At 41.9% G+C, this 25,886-nt stretch overlaps 1 protein-coding gene and 2 non-coding genes across 3 annotated transcripts in view; all 3 read left to right on the top strand.

The window, feature by feature from the left end:
• Positions 1 to 173: 173 nt before the first annotated feature.
• atg16l1 (ATG16 autophagy related 16-like 1 (S. cerevisiae)) overlaps positions 174 to 25,886 on the top strand; it is a 37,762-nt gene continuing 12,049 nt past the window's right edge. The window contains exons 1-12 of the mRNA XM_072255672.1: positions 174 to 322; positions 1,823 to 1,916; positions 3,556 to 3,658; positions 9,856 to 9,929; positions 10,593 to 10,844; positions 13,227 to 13,292; positions 13,978 to 14,064; positions 18,274 to 18,324; positions 19,455 to 19,557; positions 21,076 to 21,181; positions 22,654 to 22,724; positions 23,704 to 23,775. Of these exons, the coding sequence (XP_072111773.1) occupies positions 220 to 322; positions 1,823 to 1,916; positions 3,556 to 3,658; positions 9,856 to 9,929; positions 10,593 to 10,844; positions 13,227 to 13,292; positions 13,978 to 14,064; positions 18,274 to 18,324; positions 19,455 to 19,557; positions 21,076 to 21,181; positions 22,654 to 22,724; positions 23,704 to 23,775 (1,182 nt within the window). The 5' untranslated portion in view covers positions 174 to 219. The remainder of the gene's footprint in view (positions 323 to 1,822; positions 1,917 to 3,555; positions 3,659 to 9,855; positions 9,930 to 10,592; positions 10,845 to 13,226; positions 13,293 to 13,977; positions 14,065 to 18,273; positions 18,325 to 19,454; positions 19,558 to 21,075; positions 21,182 to 22,653; positions 22,725 to 23,703; positions 23,776 to 25,886) is intronic.
• Positions 21,759 to 22,030, top strand: LOC140197142 (small Cajal body-specific RNA 6). The gene has a single exon (XR_011885861.1).
• Positions 24,149 to 24,413, top strand: LOC140197141 (small Cajal body-specific RNA 6). The gene has a single exon (XR_011885860.1).

Below are 25,886 nucleotides of genomic sequence, written 5' to 3' on the forward strand. Positions count from 1 at the left end.
CCTTTATCACACACGTTGCTTTCTGCCAGTGTCACAAATTTCAATTCAGCAACACAATGCTTGAAATAATAATAAAAATCCCGTGTTCATAGACTCCCCGAGTTGGAGGTGTAAGTGCAGCAGGCGCTTGATAACGGAACACAGCTGCTGTGCAGGCGTTCCCAGGGCAGCCAGCTGGGTGGAGGCTGTGCCGAGAGTGGCGGAGGACCCCGCGGCAAGATGGCTGCGGCGACGGCAGCGCGCTGGCGGCGGCACATCAGGGAGCAACTGAGCCTACGGGATCGGCAGCAGAGACAGGGCTTCGAGGAACTGGTGCAGGCGTGTGAGTAGGGGTGAGAGTGCGGGGCCGGAAGCCGCTTGGGGGATGTGGGGAAGTCGGGCCTCGATGCCAAACTGCCTAGCGGCGGGGCCGGGCTGCCGTTCTTACTCGGAGCGCAGGGCTAGCAAATCAGGCAGATCTATGGAAGGGGAATGAGCAATCAATGTTTCGGGCCGAGAACCTTCATGAGGACTGGAAAGGAGAGGGGCTGAAGCCAAAACAAGACGGTAGTGGATGGGTTTAAGATGGCAAGCGATAGGCGAACCGTGTGAGGGCAGAGGGTGAAGTAAGAAGCTGAGGGGAAGTAGTTGGAAGAGGTAAGAAACTGAAAAGAAGCTAATAGAAGAGGACAGTGGAAGAAAAAAAGAGGAGGGGAATCTGAAGAAGGCGAGGAGAAGGATTGAAAGGGTAACCAGAATGAGGAATGGAAAAGGAGGGAGAGAGAAGTAACTGGAAGTTAGAGAAATAAATGTTCATGCCATCAAGTTGGAGGCTACCCAGATAGAATATGAGGTGTTGCTACTCCAACCTGAATGTGGCCTCATCGTGGTAGTGGAGGACAGATATAACAGAATGGAAATGGGGAATTGAATTGAATAGCCACTGGGTGGGATGGAAATATGCCTCTACCAAACAAGGTGTAAGGTACTCCTTTTCTCTGCTGGCTTGTAGGTCTTGGGCAAGGTGTAGCACCTACTTTGCCCCACCCCTAATCAGGGTTCAGTGAAGTCATGGGAGCAAGTGGTGGATGGGCATATGAGCAGCTGGTGCAAATCCCAGGTCCTGGTTATATGACCACTGATCAGGCAGACAATCTCTGAATGGCTGGGATCACCTGTGTTGTAAAGGCTGTGCTCAGAAGACGGCAATGGCAAACCACTAATGCAGAAAAATTTGCCAAGAACAGTCATGGTGGTGGAAAGACCGTGATCACCCATGGCATACAATACGGTGCAGAATGAACAAGCAAAGCCACTGGAGCTCCGGCCTTTGTGACGGACTGAGCAAAGTAGTGAACAAAGCAGTTCCCGGATCTGAGTCGGGTTCCATTGACATCGAGGAGGTAGCACTGGGAGCATTGGAACCCTGACAGACTCTTGGGTGAAGTTTCACCTCACCTGGAAGGATTGTATGGAGCTGGTAACGGTGATGAGAGAGGAGGTATAGGGGCAGGTGTAGCATTTGTCACGCTTGCAGGGATTATTGCCAGAAAGGAGATCGGTGGGGACAAGGGACTAGCGTATGGAGCGATTCCCTACGGAAAATGGAGGGAAGCAAGTGATTAGTGGTAGGATCCTATTGGAGATGGCAGAAGTTGTATGTATGATCTGCGGAGGGAAATGGACAGTTGGTGTTTCCAGTCCAGATGAAGGGCCTCGACTTGAAATGTTGATTGTGCATTTCCCTCCCACAGCTGCTGCCTGACCCACTGACTTCCACCATCAGATGGATTCAAGTCTCGTGTGTTCCCAACTAACTCCCCACTTAACATCCTCTCTGCAGATAATAAACTCTTGGAGAAATCCGACCTACAAACCGTCCTTGCCGAAAGGTTTCAGGGTGAGAAGTATGATTTGCACAACAGGACCGACATCAGGTACGTTGCTTGTGCAAGTCCTCATTCTTCCATTTTACTTTCTGCTCGAGTTATAATCCTCGATGGACTGTAGTTCACATTGTGTATGATCGTGTGTAAATTATGAATTTGCTTCTGTTGTTCAGGCTATTTTTCAGATGACATCCTTCTGCAGGAACAAAGGAAATGAACTATAAATCTTGTCATCGCTCACTGTCTTCTAGTCACTATCTTTCAAGCATTCTTTAATTCGCACGATAAATAGCTTTCCTTAATCCTGAATCTCTCTGAAATTTCCATCAGTACTCATTGGGAAAATAGGCTCAGCTCTTCTAATCTCAAGTAGCTGGGACCTGGCATTCTCTCACTCTCCTCAAGGTCTTGACATCGGTAGAGCAATAACTCTTTGTACTATCTGACTGGAAGAAGCCACTTAAAGTTACTTAAAATACCATATACTGTAACTGACACCAGATACCATTTGTCCTTCGTTCTCTGCTCATTGGCCAATTTTGGTAAAGAGAGCAGCTCATTTGTACGTTTGTAAAATTATTTTTCCTTGTGCTTAAAATCCCTCCATCACTTCATCTTTCTTTCTTGTACAATCTTCAGACCCACGTTTCTTAACTCAAATTTCATTTCATACCTGTGGTTTTTTTTTTCATATTAATGGTTGTCCCCTCATCTGTCTGCATACTAGCAATCTGGCATTTCTTCTCTTAATCTCTCCACTATTTTAAAGTCCACCACTTACGTTTGGCTGCCCCACATAATGGGTTCAAATCCAAATTGTGTCATTTCTACTCCAGTTGCCTTTCCTATTATGAAAGGTTTAATATCACTGATTGTTGACACCATGCAGGAGCTGATCTGAGTAGTAATCTATCCTCTTGCCTCTAGCCTGTCATTTGCCTGCCCCTAAATTAGAAATTATTTTTTTTAATCTCTTGGCCTTTTCAGATTGTAAGCTGAGTGATCTTTAATTTTTGCTTCTGTTCTTAATGTTGCTGTACCATTTGGATATTTATCTTGTTTTCTGATTCAGAGATGAACGTGCTTAACCTCAAAGCCCTTTGACAGAGTTGTAGGAAGACTTAGAAACTGGACTGTGATGTAGGTAATTTCAGGGTATTCTGGTAAAATTTAGACTGTGTTGTCTTTCTGATTGGCCTAGGGCAAATGCGTTAAGGAGTTGAGTCTCAAAAACAAGATTGCTAGGTTCAATGCGGTGTTTAGGTAAATTGGTAGGAGTTTCTGCACTTGGTCACTATGCTGCTGGGATGCTGTGGTCAAAAGGTGTCAATTGGAAAGGTTATTTGCTCTTTATTGCTGTTTGTCAGTTTACGAACATTGGAAAATGCATCTTGTGACTGTGATGGGTTATAATGCTGTTAAGAGATCTCCACTGCTTCCCCTTCCCCAAAAAAGAAGAATATTCTGGTCAAAGATCCATTTGGTTTGTTGCCCTTGACTTTATAAATCCATTTGCCAAGGTACATGAATGGTGGGATTGTAGAAAGCAGCATTCATGAAGGCTCTGATTAAGCAGGAAATCAGGATGTTCAATTGGGGAGATTAAGCTTTACATGTCTATAATTATGCTTTAGTCCTTTTGACCCAAATCTATGTTTATTTGCTGCTGTTTTCCCTAATAATGCAGCCCAGCATCGGATGGCATACGGAATGAGACGATGCATGAAGTTGCCCAGATGCGGATGCGTCATCAGGAAGAGCTCACAGAGCTCCACAAGAAGCGTGGTGAGGTATGTGCGCACACATCGGACAGAAGGCTGCTCAGCTCTTCTACTGATTGCCTCTATAATTCTGCTCTTACTTCTGTGGTGGGTTATCTTGCCTAGCTACAATGCTCTTGTGTTAGTTCCTGTTATGGGGTTATTCTGTTGTTCGGCCCTGCCTGGAAGCTACTTAATTCTCATACTAGTACTGCCCCTCCCCACCCCCAGTAAGAGCTATGTAAAGTTTCCTCCACTATAAATTAATTTTGGTCTGCTGTTTTCAGTTGGCAAGCAATTAGGGATAGTGTATGATTCCTAAGAGATAATTTGCAACTGCAAACTCTGCAATTGATTAGTGTCTGGCACAGCTGGTTGACCAATAGGAAGAATGCTCCGGTGCCTTTGCTATTGCAGTTGAGTGAGTCATTTCCATGGCTTCACTTTGGGATCTCAGAAGGAAGGGGTTCAGATTAGGAAGATGAAAGTAAAAAGAAAATCACATTGTTGTAATCAAAGTTACACCCAGAGGCAGCCATCAGGGGTTCCTGGAGTTGCAAACTTCATGGTAGCACTCACTTCTCTTACTTTGGAAGAGAACCTCCATGTATGCTTGTATTAACATTGTACGTGAAAGCCATTTTGATCATAGCCCCTTATTCATGTCCTGTTTCTGCGGGCTTTTTGGATGTTGACCACTGTGGACTTTTAGCTGCATAGAAGCCAAGGATCCTTTCAGACATTGACATTTGAGCTGAAACATTCAATTGATAGAGACATTCAAATATGAAGATGCATCAGATCTCTAACCAATCTTTGCTCAGAATTAACATAAGTACTTTTTTGCCAGAAAGGATCACTGAATGAGAATTGTCTCAGTTTTCTTCCTCTCTCCTCGGCCACCTCATCTCTCAAAAAAAAAAATAATTTCCAGGGCCCATATCTGATGTAATTCATGTAGCCCAACACAGAGCACAGGCAAGAAATCCATTCTGCCTCTTTCACACAGTGTGGCTGGGGGTTGCACTCTTGTTTTGTCTGTCACGTTTGAGGTAATATGAAAGTGCATATTGAGGTCTGTGCCAAACTGTTTAAAAATAAGCCCACTACATGCTTTTGTTTAAGTTACTTTACACTCTAATTGTCTGCATTTACCTTGTCTATTTGAAGAATAGATGTGATTAATTGGTGCCTCTGTGGGGACACAAGTGTACTTAAGAGGGTTCTGAATATATTTAAAGTTAAAATGAATAATATATAGCAGTAACCTGCTTAGTAGCACTAAACCAATTAAATTATACACTGTTGGATTCTGATGTTTTAATCTAAGGTTCTTTTAGAAGTCAGGAAAGAGGCACAAAACTTGTTGCTACACAATTTCTTTATTAGATTATGAGGACACGCAGTCCTCTTTTATTGTCATTTAGTAAGGCATGCGTTAAGAAATGATAATGTTTTTCCAAAATGATATCACAGAAACACATGACAAACCAAGACTGAAAAACTGACAAAAACCACATAATTATAACATATAGTTACAACAGTGCAAAGCAATACCGTAATTTGATAAGAACAGACCATGGGCATGGTAAAGTCTCAAAGTCTCGCAAGTCCCATCATCTCACGCAGACGGTAAACCTCCAGCACCGCAAACTTGCCGATGCAGCATCCCGGAAGCATCCGACCACAGTCCGACCCTGAGTCCGTCCGAAAACTCCGAGCCTCTGACCAGCTCTCCGACAACGAGCACCATCTCTGCTAAGCACTTCGACCCCGGCCCCAGCAATAGGCAAAGCCAAGGATTTGGGCCTTCCCTCCGGAGATTCTCGATCGCACAGTAGAGGTGGCAGCGAAGCAGGCATTTCAGAAGATTCTCCAGATGTTCCTCTGTGCTTCTTCACATCTGTCTTTATCAAATCAGGATTGTGCGTGGCATCCTACTTCACAGATACAATATTCATTCGGAACGGCCGCGCACGCTGCATCGCGCCGCCATCTTCTTCCTCTGTGTTTCCGCGTTGAGTTGAAAGAACAGAACAAAGTTGAATGGTGATAGAAAAATAAGATTAAAGAAGTAAGAAGATTAAGATGGAGCTGCTCTGTGTTTAGCTATTATATACCCATAGAGATAAGGAAAATTCCATTCAAATTTATAGTTAAGAATTAACCAATTAGCAAGCAATTATTCAATACTGCAGTACCAAGTTAACAAATGAGAAAACACTTGTTCAAGTAATGCAGAACAAAGAAACTTCTGAGCTTTCCAGAATTATACTTTGTAAGCAATAGAGGCATATTAATCTGTTATGTGCTTATAAAAGCTACTTAAAATACAAGCAGATAATTGTTAAATTACAATGAAAATAACAATTAAAAGGTTATTCTGAGAATTAAACAGTTGAATCCAACAATTTCCTACTCTTCCCCCCGCCCCCCACCGCCGACAATTCTAAATCACACATTTAGAATGGTTACATCTGAAAATTCAGAGGCAGAAAAACTTGTGATGTCTTTGTCATGTATAAATAATCAAAAAACTACTTGGGGTGTGAAATTGATAAAAGGTGTATATATATTCAAAGTCTTCATAGGATTATGTCACGGTTAAGCAGATTAATAGGCAAAGTTGGCAAAAGTGTAACCATAACTAATGTTAGAATACACTTCATAATGTTCAGTAGTTCAACTTGCTTGAAGTCTTCTGGCAGGTTAGAGATCTTCTCACTGTAGCCCAGCAATGTAGACACTGTGGTCAAGAGGTTATAGGCATCCGTTAGTCTCGTGAGACCATGGATTTGTGCCTTGGAAGGTTGTATGTAAGACCGGCAGTTGCCCATGCTGCAAGTCTCCCCTCTCCACTCTACCATTGTCGTCCAAGGGAAGGGCACAAGGGCCGAAACAGCTTGGCACCGGTGTCATCACACAGCAATGTGTGGTTAAGTGCCTTGCTCAAGGACACAACACGCTGCCTCAACTGAGGCTCGAACTAGCGACCTTCAGATCACTAGACCGACGCTTTAACCACTTGGCCACGCACCAACACAAGCCAAGAGGTTACTAGCATATTAACCATAGTGCTTGTTGTCCTCTTTGGATGCTACTCTAGCTTGCTTGTAGTAGCTGGTGTGTATCCACTTACTTTTACCCCCTTTCACCTCTGAGTTGGTAATTAACATTTGGTAAGGATCTTCCCATCCAGTTCCCAGAGGTTCCTTATGCAGTTTGTTGATCAGGACCCACTTGCCAAGAATCAGGGTGTGTCTGCCCTCCTGTTGGGTTTTCCCAAGCGGCAGAAACCTGTTGAGAAGCAGACTGGACAACTTGGATTAATTTCATGCAATAGTCAAGTAAACTGACTGCCATAATTTGTATATCGGCCTCTCTGAGGTTGAGGCTTCTGGCGGGAACACACCCTGTTACCACCTTGAATGGACTTGGTTTAATTTTCTTGTTTGGATGCTCTGATGCCGCACAAGTCGATAGGAAACGCTGTAAGCCATGGTACCCCTTCTTCATGATACTTGGTCATCATTTGATGGTTCCATTCATTCATTGGGCTTGCTCTGATTACTCTGGGTGATGTGGGCAGTGACAAGACCACTCAGTGTTCATCAGTCGCCATAATTCCTGACAAGTCCTAGTGAATTGTGGTCCTTGGTCAGAGTCAATGTGACGTGACAATCCCCTTATGGGAATATAGTCCTTGATCAGAGTTTTTGCTGTGTGAGTGTAGTGATGTTCCTTTCTGGAATAGCTTCCACCCATCTTGAAAACTTGTCTACTATTACTAGTACATCTGGGAATCTTTGACACTTTTTGGTAAAGAAATCCAGTCCACTTGTTGATGTTAAAAAAAATTTTTAAGAATGGCCAGGTGGGGCCAAAGCACTTAATTGTGGTAGCTTTTCTGCTGTTCCAGGGTTTATTTTCTGGCATCTTTCAAACATTTGTCAAGCTTGTACCCAGAACTTTGGATTCCACCACCACTGGAAGGATCTGACTCATCTTTTGCATTTCAATGTGCCCTGTGGAGTCTATCTGCTATGTCAGATAAAGAAGCAACATAGTTGCTGCTATTAGTCTATGACTAGTGCTATACCTCCATACTCCATTACTGTTTAACTATCCACCATTCTCCATCTAGAATCGCTTTTCCTGTCAAGAGCGTTGAGCTTGCATCTCTCTAATACCTTGTATGTTTGTGATACAGAGTTCAACTTCATTTCTGTAATTCCAGTTGTCGGGTTCACAGTATATGCCCTTTTATTTCTTTTACTCCTTCCAGTGCTGCCTTTTTTGCAATTTCATCTACAAATGCATTTCCAAGGCTTTCCTCCGTGATCGTTTTGGAGTGGCTTTTACATTTTAATACAGCAACTTCTGACGGCAATTGTATGACAAAAATACTAATTCTTGTACTAGTTGACCATTTTTGATTGGGGTTCCTACAGCATTAAGGAATCCACTTTGTCTCCATTGGTTTCCAAAATCATGAATGTCTCCAAAAGCATATTGAGACTCCGTGTAGATATTAGCTTATCTTCCTTCTGCCAATTAACAGGCTTCAGTCAAAGCTTGCAGAGCCTGCTGTGTGGAGGTACCAGGAGCCATGCTTCCTGATGCCAGCACTTTAGTTTCAGAAATAAATGCCCATCCAGCCATTCGAATTCCTCTCAATCATTGAGGAGTCATCAGTGTACAGAATTGGATCTCAGGCAGAGTAATAACCAACAGGATAATGTCAGTTTCCATGTTCTTGAATTAAGACTGTTGCTATGTGTTTCTTGTTGACCTACAGGGTAAGTGGTCTGCCTGTATCATGATTTCTTAATGCAGCTGCAATATATAATCTCACCTTTAAAGTTTGAAACACTTTCAGTTGTTCTTCATTAAGAACATTATCAACCATTAATCTTCATTAACCACATTACCATCCTGATGACAAACAACCACAAGCCTTGCACTGGACCCTGCCGCACTCCGCTACTCACTGGCCTCCAGTCAGAGAGGCAGCTATCTATTGCCACTCTCTGGCATCTCCCACAAGGTCAATGTCAAATCCAATTTACTACCTCATCTTGAATGCTAAGCAATTGAACCTTGACCAACCTTCCATGCAGGACCTGGTCAAGTGCCTTGCTAAAGTCCATGTGGACAACATCCACTGCCTTGCCTTCATCCACTTTCCTGGTAACTTCGACAAAGTCCATAAGATTGGTTAAACATGACCTACCATGCACAAAACCATGCTGACTATTCTCAATCAGTCCATGCCTAGCCAAATACTTGTATCCAGTCCCTTCGAATACCTTCCAATAACTTTCCCATTACTGATGTCAGGCTCACCAGCCTAAAATTTCCTGGTTTATTTTTAAATAGTGAAACAACAATGACCATTCTCCAATCCTCTGGTACCTCACCTATTGCTAAGGATGACTTAAATATCTCCGCCAGGGCTCTGGCAATTTCTGTACTTGCCTCCCGCAGGGTCCGAGGGAATACCTTGTCAGGCCCTAGGGATTTGTCCACCCTAATTTACCCCAGGAAAACGAACACCTCCTCTGTAATCTGTATAGGGTCCATGAAGTTGATGCCACTTTGCCTCACTTCTATAGACTCTGTCCATCTGCTGAGTAAATACAGATGCAAAAGGTTCATTTACGATCTCCCTCATCACTTTTGGCCCCATGCATGGATTACCATTCCGATCTTCCAGAGGACCAATTTTGTCCCTTGCATTCCTTTTGCTCTTAACATATCTGTAGAATCTCTTGGGATTCTTTTTCACCTTGTTTGCTAGGGCAACCTCATGCCTCCTTTTAGCCCTCCTGGTTTCTTAAGTGTTCTCTTGCATTTCTTACACTCCATAAGCACCTCATTTGTTCCTACCTCTCTATACCTGCTATCCAGCTCCTTTACATTTCTTAACCAGGGCTTCAATATCTCTTGAAAACCAAGGTTCACTACCTTTTTTATTCTGACAGGCACGTACAAGCTTTGTACTCTCAAATTTTCACTTTTGAAAACCTCCCACTTGGCGAATACACTTTTGCCAAAAAGCAGCTTGTCTTAATCCACATTTGCCAGGTCCTTTCTGATACCATGAAAATTGGCCCTACTCCAACTTAGAATCTCAACCCGCAGATCAGACCTATCTTTTTGCATATTTACTTGGGAACGAATGGCATTGTGATCACTAATGACGTTCTGCCTACTTTTTTTTTCAGCTTGCCCAGAATGTGATTGAACTTAATAGCCAACTTCAGCAAAAAGACAAGGAGATCCATGCCAATGAAACAAAGTAAGTGGCAGTTAACAATGATTAAGAGATGTTTTCCATCCTTTATCAAATGAGAAGTTTTTCTTTCCTGTACTGGATTGTAGATGCTGGCATGCCATTGAAGTATTAGATGCAAGGCATCCCAATGTCATCTTACGATATTCTGGTCTCATTTTACAACAGGGCTAATTAAGTAGTGAGCAGGAATATTAATCAAGTTAACAACCCATAGATGTTAGGACCAGTCATTATCCTTGTGTTCTTATCAGTTTGTATGGAAATAAAAAAGATCATCATAGCTTCTGACTTATGCAAGCCGAGATAGTGAATTGGCTGCTTGTTCACTAATTGTTCAGTGATGCCTTAGAGGAGACAAAAGACTAGGCTGACCTAAGACTTCCTCTCTCCATATATCCCTGTTATCATCCAGAAGAGGTGTGTGGACAGGGGTGGGGTGGGGGGGGGGGGGCGGGGGTGGAATGGAAAATGGATATAACATTTGAGCAATGCACACAAAGTGCTGGAGGAACGCTGCAGGCCAGGCAGCAACTTTTGAACTGTATAGAGTGATTGTGATAGTGTAAAGGTAGAATGGGATGTTTCCCTCATTTACTGCCCTTCAAACCTGGTTTGCTGTCGTGCTGTGAGGTATAATTCTGCCCAACCTACTTGTTCTTATTTAAGGATGGCTGAGTACGAGAAGCACATACAGCAACTGAGTAATGATTGCCAGGAGCTGCGAAACAAGCTCCAAGAGCTAGAGCAAGCCAATCAGACGCTGAAGGATGAATACGATGCCCTCCAGATTACCTTCACAGCCCTTGAGGAGAAGCTGCGGAAAACATCCGATGAAAACCGGGAGCTAATCACTCGCTGGATGGCTGAGAAGGCTCAGGAAGCTAATCGCTTAAATGCAGAAAATGAAAAGGATACATGGTACAACTTAAATTTAAAGTTATACACTTCTCTAGAGTCATCCTACTGATAGTGCCAAGGCAGCAGTGCAAACAAGATGGTATTTATTGCTTATCCTCGTGTTGACTACCTGCGCTTCTTTAATGAGTGCTAATTCAAAATATGTTTTAGGGTACTGTGTACAGTATTCAGTTCTTTATTTAAGGATGGTTGTTAATGAATTCTAGGTTTTTCTTTTAAAGGGTTACTTGACTAGGTTAAAAGAAACATGGACAGGTACATGGTGTGGGTTTTTGATTATCATGATTATCACTGTACCTCTACCTGTAACAAACTCTGATTTGCATGCCATCCATACAGATTTTTCATCCACAGTGCATTGAGATAGTACTAGGGAAAGCAATAAAGAGTGCAGAAGGAAGTATTACAGTTACAGAGGAATTGCAGGGATACAGTAAGCTGCAAGAGCATAACCTGGTAGATTATGAAGTCAAGAGTTCACCTAGTTGTTCAGTAGTCTTATAACAGTGGAATAGAAGCTGTCCTTGAGCCTGGTGGTACGTTTTTCGACTTTTCTATCTCCCCCCCCCCCCCCCCCCAGTGAGAGAGAGGAGATGGGAAAGTTTTGAAGGATATGAACCAAATGCAGGCAAGTGAGGCTAGTTTAAATGGCTATCTTGGCTAGTATGGGCCAGTTGGGTCGGAAGGGCCTGTTTCCCGACTTGCACAGGAAGAATTACAGACGACATAAGCTTGATTGCATTAGCTAATAGTTCTCTTTCATTAGTGAATCCCACAGCTTTCATTTTTTTCAGCTGCCACTCATGGATAACCAACCATGCCAAATATACTTTATTTATAACTTGCTATGTTGTTCCATTTGGTGGGGTCGAGATATGCCTCTACTAAAGGAGGTGCAAGGTGCTTTGTCCCTCCACTAACCTGCAGATCACCCTTGGGCAAACTGGGCAAAGTGTAGCACCAGCTTAGCCCCCCCCCCCCCGTCCCCCCACTGGATCAGGGTCACATGAAGCCTGGAGCAGGTGATGAATGGTCGTGTACGACCACTGACACCATTCAGACGCACTCTGAAGAGTGTTGATAGTGGCTGGGGTCACCGTCTTATAAGGACACTGCCTAGAAGAAGGTAATGGCAAACTACTTATGTAGAAAAAATTTCCAGGAACAATCATAGTCAAGACCATGATCGCCCACATCACTAGAAATGGCACATCATGATGATATCGTGCTCAGCCCAGAAACTATTTACCACTGGACTTTGGCAAGTGTTTGTCCTTTCCTATTGATACCAACATCTTCCGTGCTTGATAGGATTGTCTACTGGTATGTAGTATACAGTTGGTTATCTCTTTTGTTAAAAGGAATGAAGTGTGTAGCATTAGCCTCACAAATGAAATTAATAGCAATTTTCCTGGCATTAGTTCGTATTTGGCATGAATGGTGTTTGAGACTGAGTAAGGTGCAGATGTCTAACCACCTATAACTTTGTCAGTGAGTCTTCAAATCCCAACTTTGTGAACATTATTCACATTAGATAGTTGGCATTGCTGTGTAGGTGCATCTCATGGGTCTCACTGGTGGGTTTTGGGTGGTGAATTTCACTTCATGTGTTAGGAATGTCGAAGCACCACAGTAGTGTCCTGAGTTATTTTTAAAGTGTGTATTCAAGATAAAAATTGACCACAAGATGAAAGTCTTTTTTTAAAAAAAAAAGTGCTTGGTATTGAGAATTTAAATTGATGTTACAAGTTGATCACTTCTGAAGGAACCAGGCAGAAAAGTGCCAGCCTTTAATTTGTCAGTTCCTGAGAACTGCCTTTATGCCAAACTTTATAAGTAATCACTTCAGTGGGTCTTTGGGGCTTCAAAATGGGTGAACTGACCCTGTTTCAAGCACATAATGTATTAAACTGGTTTCATGCTGGCTGCTGTACCAGTCACTCTGGTGTATTCTAGCTGTTCAAAGCAAAATTCTTTTGAATGGTTGTATTGGTTGTACAAATGACCCATTTGTACCTCTAATGTGATTATCTTTTTAATCCATTAGAGCTAGATGGTGTACCATGGAATTGTAATTTAAAAAAGCTACCATTTAGCACAGGAAAATCGTGCAGGATTGGCCATATAGAGCCTTGGCATATTTAGTTTTAACCAAGTGTTTTATTTGAATGTGTGTGAAAGCAGCTGATACATTAGGTGATGGCTCCCTTGAATTTAAATGCTTCAGTCTGAGATATAATGTTGCACTTGCCACACTGGCAGATGACTGGCTTCTGAGTGTTTTTGAATCTGCTTTCTACTCTGAAGTTGGTCCTTGCATCCATGGATAACTTTGTCACTTATTCATTACTTACTTCAATCTGTACCTTTTCCCCTTCTCAGGAGACGCCAGGCAAAGCTGAAAAAGGATTTGGCTGAGGCTGCCAAAGAACCACTGAACATTGACCCGTGAGTTACACTTGTTGTCATGAGTTACTTTTGTTGGAGAACTCCCTGTAGTGCGTGAGCAGATTTCATTTCCCACTTCCAGCTTGTGCCAGTGATTTTCTCGTGTAACCTTAGTCTGTCAAAGTTAGTGAAACTGAGACAAATTACATGAGAGGTTCTGTCTGCTATTATCTTTATTTCAGAAACTACTTCGTAAATAAGAGCAGTGATGTTTGGGAAAAATTAACAGCTTTTCCTCTGGTCATAGTTGAGACATTTACATATTCAGTGTGCAAATGTCAGTCTTTCTATCATGGAGAAGAAAGTGATAGGGTTTGTGTGCAAAGTGTTGCAGAGTTCAATTTAATATAATTGATAACCTGGGGTAATTCTGAGCAGGTTTCACTTCCCTCTCAATGATACCAAACATAGGCAGAGCAGAACAGAGAACAGTAAAGAACAGCAACAGGCTTATTTGGCCAATAGCCTGTGCCAAACATGATGCCAAATTAATCGCTTTTGCCTGCACATGATACATATCCCTCCTTTCCTGCATGTTAACATGCTCATCTAATAGTCTCTTAAATGTCACTTTTGTGTCTGCTTCCAGCACAGCCACCCCTGACATTGCATTCCAGGCACCTACCACTTTCTGTATTTTTAAAACTTACCATTAAACTTTGCCCTCTTATTTCTTTACTTGCAGTGATGATGACATAGAGGTGCTTGGTGAAGAAGGGCCTGACACGGCAGAAGAAGCATCACCAGTGCGAGCGAAGCACAGGCCTCCCAGGTGAGTGGCTGATAGCTGGTTACAGAGCAGTACTACGACTGGAAAGGAGGCGCCCATGGTCAGGATGTGTTGAAGAGTTTGGCTACTTGTTAACCATATAGTACTTTGTAGTAAATGATGGGACAGGCCACAAAGTGGAAGGTGAGAGTACAGTTGTATTGCTGGTGATATTCCTTGTTCTGTCTTAAGAATCCTTTAATTGTTCACTTGTGTAAGGTTCACATGGATGTTTTCTGGAGAGAAAACAGACTGATATATCAGACTTTTAAATCGTTATTTTGATATCACATGTTGTGCTTGTGTGATGTGAAGAATAAACAAGCTTTTGCTAGTTATATAATTATGCCTTTAAATCTTTTCCTATTGTTTTATCCAATCAGGAGATAGGATCGACAATACTGCTAATTATTTGTAGTGATTCGGAAATGAGTGTGCAAATAATTTCCTTCCAAGTTCAAAACAAATTTATCATCAAAGTGTGTACAATACTGTGCAAAAGTCTTCAGTGTGTGTGTGTGTGTGTGTGTATATCTATCTAAAATATTTGGACAGTACTGTAATAATTTTACATATTGCACTGTACTGCAAAAAAAATTTCATGACGTGAGTGATGATAAATCTGATTCTGATGTAAGTCTCTTGTGAACTGGAGACTGGGATGAGGACAGGAAGAGAGGGGAATCATGGTTGGAGAGAGAGGAAGGAGCTGGAAGGACCAGAAGGACATTCTGTGATCAATAAACCATTGTTTGGTATCTCAGGGTTTGGTGTGTCTACACCTGCACCAACCCCCACCCCAGCATTCCTCTGTCTCCCGTCCCGTGGCATTCCATCTTCACCAGACGGGCTTTGCAACTGATGTGTGGGATCCTAAAACAATTTGTTAATGTAAATGTCACAATTAACTGTCATTCCCTGACTCAAAAGATAAGATGCAGGTTTCCCCCGCTATCCGAAAGTAGAGCGTTCCTATGAAACCTTTCGTAAGCTGAAATGGCGTAAAGCAAAGAAGCAATTGCCATTCATTTATATGGGAAAAATTTTTGAGTGTTCCCAGACCCAAAAAGTAACCTACCAAATAACACACAAAACCTAAAATAACACTAACATATAGTAAAAGCAGGAATGATATAAATACACAGCCTATATAAAGTGGGAATAATGTATGTACAGTGTAGTTTCACTCACCAGAATCGGGAAGACAGCGAGCACACTGGAGGGTTGAGAATTAAACCATCCATGACTCCCTTTAAATTCCACTTCCGCGACACTTTCATCACCATCGTCCAGTGCTTCCTGTTTCAGCTTATTAAAAAGACTTGACTGATTTCTCCTTAAATATAAGATAACTTAACAGAACACCACGCTTTGTACACCTATCAATCCACTCAAGCAGTAGACTTTCCATTTTATCCATTACTGGATGCCAACTGAAAGGGACCACTTTGCCACTAGCAGAACCAATAGTAACATCGGCAGCTTTCAAGATTCATTCCCTTTGCGTGTAAGTAGTACAAATGGTGGACGCGGGCAAGTTCAACACACGCACGATGTTTTTATTTCGTTCACCACGATTGAAGCACTTAATTACGTCCAGTTTTACGCTAAGCGTAACACCCTTACGAGCTCTCAGGCGTTTCTGATACCTTAGGACACATCTTGCTAATAGATACACAAAATAAGTCGAGATAAAGCACAGATGCTCACAGACAGAGTTCAACGCTATGGCGGCTTGATGCTGAGTGTAGTTCCCGAGGAAGGAGCTTGGTGGTGCCACTCTCGCTGCTGGGGGCGTGCGCTGCCCCTATAACGGCTCACTGCAAAACAAACGCTTAATGCTATTTTTGGTTTTCGCCTTTTTTTGTAAAAGCGAAAATCCTCTTCGGATTTCTTTCGGTTAGGGAAAACAGGTACTAATGTAGGTCATTCGTAAAAGCAAAGTGGCGTAAAGCAAGCTTTTGAAAAGCGGGGGATACCTGTACTGCATAGGAGCAGAATTAGGCCATTTTGGACCCGTGAGTCTACTCCACCATTTTATAATGGCTGATCCAGTTTCCCTTTCAGCTCCAATCTCCTGCCTTCTCCCCATATCCCTTCATGCCCTGATAAATCAAGAATTAACCTCTGATCAAATATACCTAAAGTCTTGGCCTTCACAGCTGCTTGTAGCAATGAATTCCACATATTCACCACTCTGGCTAAGAAATTCCTCTTCATCTCCATTCTAAAAGGACACCCCTCTATTTTGAGACTGTGTTCTCTAGTCTTAGACTCTCCCACCATAGGAAACATCCTTTCCACATCCACTGTCAAGGCTTTTCAACATTCAATGGGTTTGAATTAGGTCACCCCTGTTCTGAATTCCAGGCCCACAGCCATCAAATGCTCTTCATATGACAAGCCTTTCAATCCCAAAATCATTTTTATAAACCTCCTTTGAACCCTCTCCAATGTCAGCACATACTTTCTTAGATAAGGGGCTCAAAACTGTTCACAGTGAGGCTTCACCAGTGCTTTATAAAGCCTCAGCATTATATCCTTGCTTCTATATTCTAGTCCTCTTGAAATGAATGCTAACATCAGGTTTGCCTTCCTCAAACTCAACCTGCAAGTTAACCTTTAGGAAACACAAAATACTCTACCGATGCTGGGGTCAAAGCAACACTCACAACATGCTGGAGGAACTCAGCAGGTCGGGCAGCGTCTGTGGAAACGATCAGTCAACGTTTCGGGCCGGAACCCTTCAGCAGGACTGAAGAGGGAAGAGGCAGAGGCCCTATAAAGAAGGTGGGGGAGGGTGGGAAGGAGAAGGCTGGTAGGTTCCAGGTGAAAAACCAGTAAGGGGAAAGATAAAGGGGTGGGGGAGGGGAAGCAGGGAGGTGATAGGCAGGAAAGGTGAAGAAGGAATAATCTTTAGGAAATCCTGCACAAGGACTCCCAAGTCCCTTTGCACCTCAGATTTTTGAATTTTCTCCATTTAGAAAATAGTCTACACTTTTATTTCTTCTACAAAGTGCATGACCACACACTTCCTGACATCTTTCACTTCTTTGTTCATTCTCCTAATCTAAGTCCTTCTGTAGCCTCTTCACTTCCTCAAAACTACCTGCCCCTGCACCTATCATAGTCCACCTAAGGCTCCCTTGCCGTAGTATATCACCTCATTCACTATATTCACCATAAATGGTTCTTTTTCTGTGTCACCATAAATAGTTCCTTTTCTATGGCACATTTTGCTATGTCATTTCAATGGTTCCCAGAGGTGGTCATACCATTGGGTGGCATTGACTCTCCATCGCTGTTCGTTACCTGATACTTGTTAAGCTTATGTCAGTTGTTAACCCAAGCCTTAATGTTGTCTAGATTGTTGTCACCCCCTCCTTGTATCCTGGGCTGTGCTATCTACTCGCTGCTATCATTGGGCAGGAGATACAGAGTCACACATCACCAAGTTCAAAAACCTTTTCCTTTCAACCATATGGTTCTTGAACCAAACTACAAGATCCTAATTACTACCTTGGTAAAGCAGCACTGACCATTTTGTATTACAATGGTGTTTTTCGTTACACCTGTGCATATGGCAGTAAACTCCATTTTGACCTTGAAGTGCGATTCTTTGGTCGCACAACTGGGCTGTTGTCTGTTCTCGTAGCCTCAAAATCAAAATCAGGTTTAATATCACTGGCAGTGTCGTGAAATTTGTTAACTTCGCTGCATCTAGTGCACTCAGCTCTTTCCTGACATAAACTGATAAGAATTGAATTTACTGATGGCTAGCTTTTGGAGAGTCAGGAAGTCGAGATAGATCCACTTGGTCCTTTTAGCTAAACAGGATTATCTTTTTTCTCACTAAGTGTGAGCACTACTGTCTATAAGAATAGTGCTTTGGAGCCATCTTTTACCAGTACTTGTTTAGTTTACCACTACTATTCACAACTGGATGTATTTGACTGCACAAATTTGATCAGGTCAGTTGGCCTGTATGCTTGTTTATCTTTGTCCATTCCCTGCTCTGTTTTTTGGTCATGGGAAGGAGGTCTAGGGTTTTGTTGATTGGGTGGTGGGTGAGGGTGTCATCTTGTTAGGGTTAGGAAACTTTTTTTTGTATCTTTGGTAAGAGCTTCTGGAGAGTTTTGCTGTGTCTGGATTTGTAAGCTAGGGGGAGTAGACAACATCTCAGCACAATTATTTATGTTTTTATTTGTACAGAAGGACTTCACAGGCATCTGGAATCTTGGATTCTATTGGTAATATCTTTGGGTACGTTAAGAACTTAGTTCCCCTGTTTCTATCTAAATGTTTAGTGTATTTCAGCTTTGATTTAGCATGGTAACTGCTTCTTATTAGTGATAATATATCTCTGCCAATTCCTTTTCATGCCTGATAAGGAACCTCAACCCACCTTCTGAAATTGCCCTCACAGTTGATATTAATTAGTGAAGACTACTCAGGTGGCTGTTCTCCGTCTGTGAAAATAACTCAGTTTAAGCTGCTTGTGCATTGCATACATAACACTGAATAACAGAGTCCTTGAATGAAGTTAGTGAACATGCCATTGGGAAAACATTTTGTTGCCAATGTAGGGACTGGAACTTTGACTAAAGGGTTTCATGTGATTTTTAAAATTAAATTTCAGTCCTTTAAAGATATCTTAGGTCACATTCCAAGTGTGCACGTTTACTGACGTGTCCTAAGTAAAACGTTCCTGTAATTTTTCTCTATTTTACCAGTAGCAGTTCTTTCTGCACCATTTTGTTTTTAATGCCTTATAACATACATCACCATCTCTGCTGTAGGTTTTTCCAATTTAAGTACAGCCATACTTACGACTGAGCATTTGAGAGGTCGACAATATAAATTTATTGGCTGCTGATGGGGGTTTGTGTATTTTCTGCCATGTACGAATTTGCTTTGTGGCTGCTTTTCCAACTTGTGGACTGTTCGAGTTATAAACAGTTCATAAGGAACGAAACCCTGTCGTGACTTTGGGAGGTCTTGAAGCTGTCAAGGAATTTGTACTTCACAGCAAAATTTCATCAAAGGTTCTTGAAATAATCAAGAATGTAATCTGGCTTACCTCTGCCCTACCAATGACTGAGACTAGTTAGTCCCCTAGGTGTTACTGGCTTGCTTGAAAGGGACTGGCTATTTACTTATTAGAAATGCATTTCTTCAAGAAGCTATTCATGGGCACTTGTAACTCAATACTTCATTTGACCATAAGATTTTTTTACATTCGTACCATGGTGTTTCTTCACCTTGTTCCTTTCCATGCCAGAGCCCCTGTATAAATGCACACTTTGCACTAAGTGTGTATTGGCACGTGATTTTCTTTCTTGCAGATTCTGAAGGTGCTGAGTACTGAGATATTCTGTGTTTGCTGCCATTAGAAAGCGATCACCCACGCTGCATGGGACTGTGAGTGATGCCCCTGATGTCCGTACCGGACCTTGTAATCAGATGCGATTGCCCACCACACCACTCCACTTTTTTGTGAGTACGCAAACAAATTTATATGCGGGAGCAAGTCACAAAATATACTAATGGAATGTGTTGAAATAGGAGGAAGCTTGCATGGATCATAAATACCTGCTGAAATCATTTCTGCTTAAAAAGCCTATTTCTTTGTTATAAGTGCTTATTGTCAATAGAAATGAGAGCCAATTTTTCAGAGTGAAATGTGGACAGAGTTTTCAGTTCGTGCTGGTTGTTCTCTTTTAAAAAAAAACTAATTGACACACTAATAGTGAATTCATTGATAAAAGACTGTACAGGAAAATAATGACCAGCATAGTGTGCATGAATAATTCTAATGTAGTATTGCATGGTTTCTCAACAGACTAATAATTTTATCATTTCTTTTAAATTGTGAAACTGCACAAGTTAAGTTGTGAAACTGCAGAAGTTAAAGATAGATTCCTGAATTGGTATAAGTGTAGCCTGGAAAAAAGTATCTTAATGCAGTTCCCAATAATTGCAAGATGCTTCACTTTAAGTAAATACTGAAACAGCATGTTTATTTAATGGTATACAATAGGTTGCATAATGTACTTTATTGCATACCGTTTATTTGTTTAAACTCGGGAGAAAATATGATTTTATTTCTCTTCCGGGAGGAATTTGACTTTGAGGCTCTGATATTACTTGTATTGATGCAGGAGGAATCCATTCAGCCCATTAGTGATATGCTGGATTTCAGCACTGCAGTCTCATCAGTCCAATTTCTCATTTCCCAAAAGCTCTTCAACTTGCATGTCCACTAATTCCTCTTTTGACTCTGTTGCCACTAAGGAATAAGTTACAGTCATTAGTTAACCTACCAGTACCCAGGTGAATCAGCACAGTTACATAAAGAACATCTAAAGTCTACACAACAGCCAAGGTCAGGACTGAATCAGGCCTCCGGAACGTTGACAATAGAAAGGTCAGGCCCCCTAATCTAGGTTTCTTATTCAACCCCTGTTGCAACGTTTGTAAGTCAGTATGTTTAAATAGTAAGCATGTTGAAATGGTGATCTGGTTTGCTTGTTAATTATTACTCAAGTTTATAGAAAGATACATTTGACATTATCAATTTAGTCAGATTGTCTTGCCTTCTTATCTAACTTCCACATAATTCTACTGGTCTATCCATTAGGTTTTTCTAAAATATTGATCAACCTATGAGGAACAGCCAACTGCTACAAATTAGATAAGTTTCACTAATTTCAACATGTGCCCTTTATCACAGTCCTACAATTTAATTCCAGATTACTTTTTCTGTGCAGTTCCTGATAGTGTAAAAGCTTGTCTTGCTTTCACAGACAAGCAGTGAAGCACTGAAAGTCCGTCTTGTGGCTTTTGGTGTTGTCATCTACGCTTGCATATGTGCTCATCTCTTGTATCTTGGTTGGAGTTGCTAGTAGACAAAATTGGACATTGATGTAGATGTTGGATTGGATAAGTGGTAAGGGTGCATTGGCCAGAATGATTGCGAAAATTCAGTGTTTTTTTCTGTACTTTATTTATTAGGACGCTCATGATGGAGAGGTCAATGCAGTCCGGTTTAGTCCAGGATCCCGAGTGGTGGTGACTGGTGGGACCGATAGGAAGGTTAAGCTATGGGAGGTCTCCTCGGGTAAGTGGAAAAAGAAACTTTGAATTAGCCAGCAAGCTGGCTGGAAGGTATGTTTATCAGGAAATTCCAATCTAAGTGAATATAAACTGGATTAATAGGTTCTGTTGCCTAAGCCCACCTTACTGTTTTAATGGCATGGGCACTTGAAGATGCTCTGTCATTCAATAGTAATGAGCTCATCTAGTGTAATGATATAGTTTATGTGCATGAACAAAGTCTTGAGACCCCAGCTGTGTTTTCTAGATCTTTCTCTCTGGTGATGACTTCTGTGGGGTTCGTTCCTATCAAGTACCCTCCTTGCACTGAGTGTAATTCAAAGCCTAGTTTGACAGCCAGTTGACTATCTTATTACAGGGTTGGGTTCCTGGGCAGAAAGGGTCATCACATTTGGGCCTGAAGCTGTCCTCACTGAACTTACATACGTCACCACTTAGCCTAGTTCTGCATCGTCCTTGCACATCTGCCCCACACATTGCACTGTGACCACTGACCTTCCTGTCTAACAGTATTAACCAAGAGTTAATCACTCCATCGAGTGTTTGACAAGTGTGCCTTTATAATTGTTTAAAAATAATGAGGTCAGTGATGATAAGTAAAAGGTCTGATGGCACTTCATTAAATGCCCATGTGTCTACTCGCTCCCAGGAGATCCTTCATTGTCCATCCTGCTCAAGGTGTGCTGTGGTGGTTGTGGAGTTCCTGACAGAAACTTATGCCACTGATTTAGTTGACACTTCTGCTGAGGAATTTGGAGTGTCTTTATAAAGGGCATCTCACAGAACCAATAGCATTGGGTGTCATGGGCATTTACCTCTGGTGCATATGACTGCAAGTTTTCAAGCTGAGACCTCTGTTCAGAAAAAGAAGCACATGTTAAAATTTATGTAATTGAGAATATTGATGGCATTAATCTGGTTTGATAGCTCCTTGCCCAGCATGTGCATGACCAACCAGTATAAAGCACTTCAAAACACCCTAATATTTTTGTTCTTGATCCCAATGTCAGTGGTTTAGAAGATTGCTAGGAAGCTCACACGGTGCTCTGAAGCTAGAGCTGTGGGACCCTTTGCCTGGCACAGCTGAATTTTTACTTTTATTCAAATTCTCTTTGTTTATTTGTTGATCCTCACTGAAGTATGTGCCTTCCCCCTCAGATGTTCTGCTTGAGTGATCATTCATTTGTCAGAATATGTGATGAGTGAGATGCCACTGAGCCTGATGCTGTCTTCTGCCAATAATTTGGGCTGAAACAAGAGTTTGATATTTCACTTCCAAACTCTAGGCTTTTCAGCCAGTTGATAATATTTGCTTTCTGCAGCACCGTATGGGGGAACTAAACTCCAGAGCGCTCATGAGGTTCTGGCCTGCGGATGTCTGATACTGAACGGAACGGAAATCTGCCGGTCTAGGTACAAAACTTGGTGACAGGACTTGAGCATGCTGAGAATTGATATGCTGTTTGCTCCCTGTAGGAAGATGTGAACTGAAGAGCACCCTCACTGGTAGTAATGCTGGAATTACCAGTCTGGAATTTGACAGCACAGTAAGTGAGAGTCACCTATTTTACGTCTTGATGATTGCTAAAAGTGTGACAGTTTTTTTTCCACCAGAAGATGTTTTTCCTCTTTCTTCTGGCATTGGATTTTTCGAGGATTTTGGCAACCCTCCAAAGCATAAGCTGGATACACATTCCTCAATTTTGAGCCCAAGGAATTATATCCAGACGTATTTTACACTGGCAGCACTATGAATGAGCCTGATTCTGTACTTGCCAATTGTCCATGTTAAATTCATCTGGATACTCAGGTGAAGAATAAGAATGTATTTAATGAAGCAGTGTAGTGGGCATTTAATGAGACATTTAGAGTTAGCATTGATCTGCATTTAATCCATGTGTAGCTGACGTAGGAAATCTCCCTCTATACACTTCGCACAGGGCTCTGGAAACATTTTTGCTATCCCAGTTGAATTAACTCTGCCTGTTAAGCAGACAGTGTTGTACACCAGAACATTATTCAGCACAATATCTGCTAGTCAAATTGGATAGATTCACAGACTTGTACGGCTTAGAAATGGGCCTTCTGGTTTAGTTGTTCCTGATGACCAAGGTCCCTATCTAAACCCATCCTGTCTGTCTGCATTTGATCCGTAGCCCTCTAAACCTTTCCTATCCATGTACGTGTGCAGTATCTTTTAAACACTAATTGCCCCTACCACCCTTTCTGGTAGCTCATTCCAAATACCCATCACGCTCTGTGTGGAGAAACTTGCCCTTCAAGTCCAAATTAAATCTTTCCCCTTTTCACCATAAAGCTCTAGCTTTAGATTTCCCTACCCTGGGAGATTCTACCCGATCTGTGCTCCTCATGGTTTTATAAACTGCTAAGGTTGCCCTTCAGCTCTTTGGCCTGAGGGGAAATTAGCTCTGGCCTATCTGTTTTCTCCTTGTAAGTCTAGTGTTTTTTTTTGCCTAGTAGCTCAGCTTGTTTAAACAATCCTAGATCAAATAACATTTCTTTCAGGGGGTGTATCTGCTTGCAGCCTCCAATGACTTTGCCAGCAGAATATGGACAGTGGATGATTCTCGGTTAAGGGTAAGTAGAGTTCATTGAAACCCTTTTCAACCTGTTGTGAGCTACATCCATTTGGCTTCCTGTGAGTCCTCTGTGTTATGGAACCTGATGAGAACTGAATGCAAAATAATTCTCAGGATAAAAATTCTGTGGCTTCTGAAGGAGAGGAATAGTGCCAAGTAAGCTCTTAAGTTTAGAGTCTGAACAGTTTTGCCAGTGAATAATCACGAAATTATAATCTTAAACTTTGAGTTAACCTCTCCATTTGTATCCTTCCTCTACATCCTCCATGGCTTGACAGTCTTCCTGATCAGTCCAAAACTGATTACATCATTTAAACAGGCCCTGACCAAAGGTTTGTGTAGATTTTGCTATGCTTGGTCAACCAGGCAGAGGTCAATGATGACAGGTAAAAGGTCTGATTGCACAGAGCTTTGTTCCCCATCCTCACTCCCAGGAAACCCTCCATTTTCTATCCAGCTGTAGGCTTGCTGTGTTGATCAAGGGGTTCCTGACAGTAATTGATGCTGCTGTTTCAGAGCACTTCGAGAAACCGTGTGTACATCTGCAGTGAGCATTTGACATAATTGATTACTCAGGAGTGTTTGGTGTTGTGGGATTTGTCTCTGCTGCCTGACTGCAAACTCTAAACTGAGACCTCAGATCAGAACCTTTTATTGAAAGGAAGACATGCATCTATAATGTGCCTGTTTTTCATCTGCATATTTTATGTAATGTGAACTAGGTGTAACATTTTTCCCTCTACTTTGAGTCCAGCTCTGCACAAACCATCTGCGGGCCAAGCACCCTAGTATAAGACGTGCATCTTCTATCTCACTATGGACAGTGCCTGGGGCTTGACTGTATCATTCCAGTTCCTCACTGTCAATCAGTGACTTTATTCTTTCCCGTATAATATGGCCGCTGTTTTTTTTAAGCTACTGGAAGCCAAGTTGTAATACGATATACAATATCTGTAGGTTATCAATTTTGTGTATCTATTTTTACAGCTAAGTGAAACTGCTTATGATTGTTTAACTTAAAACTGGGCTGGCAGTTCAAAGTATTTTCATTATCAAAGTTGGTATATGTCACCGTGTACTACCCCGTGATTAAAAGTAGTGCATACTCATTAGAAGTCTGAGGACACAGTACGGTAAGAGCAGTATTGCAGATGGATTTGAGACTTGGAGAAAGTATGAGGAGTTTCTGTTCAGCAGCAGTGAAGAGCGGTTGGGTTTGGAGCATTTGTGGGCTTGTGAGCTGTTTAACTGCATGTGTTCGCACAGTGTGAATGTTACTATACAGCAGCTGGCGCAAGAATAGATGCAGAGATTGGTGTGTGCAGAGGAGGCAGTGCATGATTGTATCTAAGTTTAAAACCAATTGAAGTGAACTACAAAAGTGAGCGAAAGAGCTGTATTATAATTGATGGCATAAACACTGTGAGAGTAGGTTTAATGACTGGGATCTTAGAGGGGTACTGCCTCCAATGTCTAGACACAGTGGGATATGGTGATGATACAGTGGAGTGGCAGAATGGGAGGAGTGTGAAAAGGGCTTGTGAGGTTTACAATAAGTAGATGTTGCTGAGTGTTTGGGAGTGGGTTTTGGCTTTGTTGGTATATTTCCTGGTGAGAAGGAATGTCCTTGCGTTCCTGGAGGATTTTTGTTCTATTACTTTGGCAGGGATGGAATTGGAGGTAAACAAGAATGCCATCTTCAATGAAGTTAATGTGCTTTGTAGAATAATTGAATTGTTAGAACAAAAGTTGATCATTTGGCCCTTTGAGCCCATAGAAGAGAATGGAACTCTGGAAAACAAAGACTATTGTGTATCTTTAGAACCAGCACTGAGTGAAAGTGGGCATTGTTGGTGTATTGCGCCACCATCTTCCATGTGCTAACTTCATTTGATCTCAGGAAACGTGAATGTGATCATAAGAACCTCAGAACAAGCAAAATAAAAACTGTGATTTACCAGGGCAGCCATGATTCCTGCCATCTTATGTGGTTCAGAAATTATTCATAACAGGCACCTTAAGGCACTGGAAAAATACCTTTTCAATGTTGCGTCCACAAAATCTGAATTCACTGGGAACAATAACTAAAGCTACATCAATATGCCCTCC

The sequence above is a fragment of the Mobula birostris genome, chromosome 4, assembly GCF_030028105.1.
Source record: "Mobula birostris isolate sMobBir1 chromosome 4, sMobBir1.hap1, whole genome shotgun sequence".
NCBI classification, from domain to species: domain Eukaryota; kingdom Metazoa; phylum Chordata; class Chondrichthyes; order Myliobatiformes; family Myliobatidae; genus Mobula; species Mobula birostris.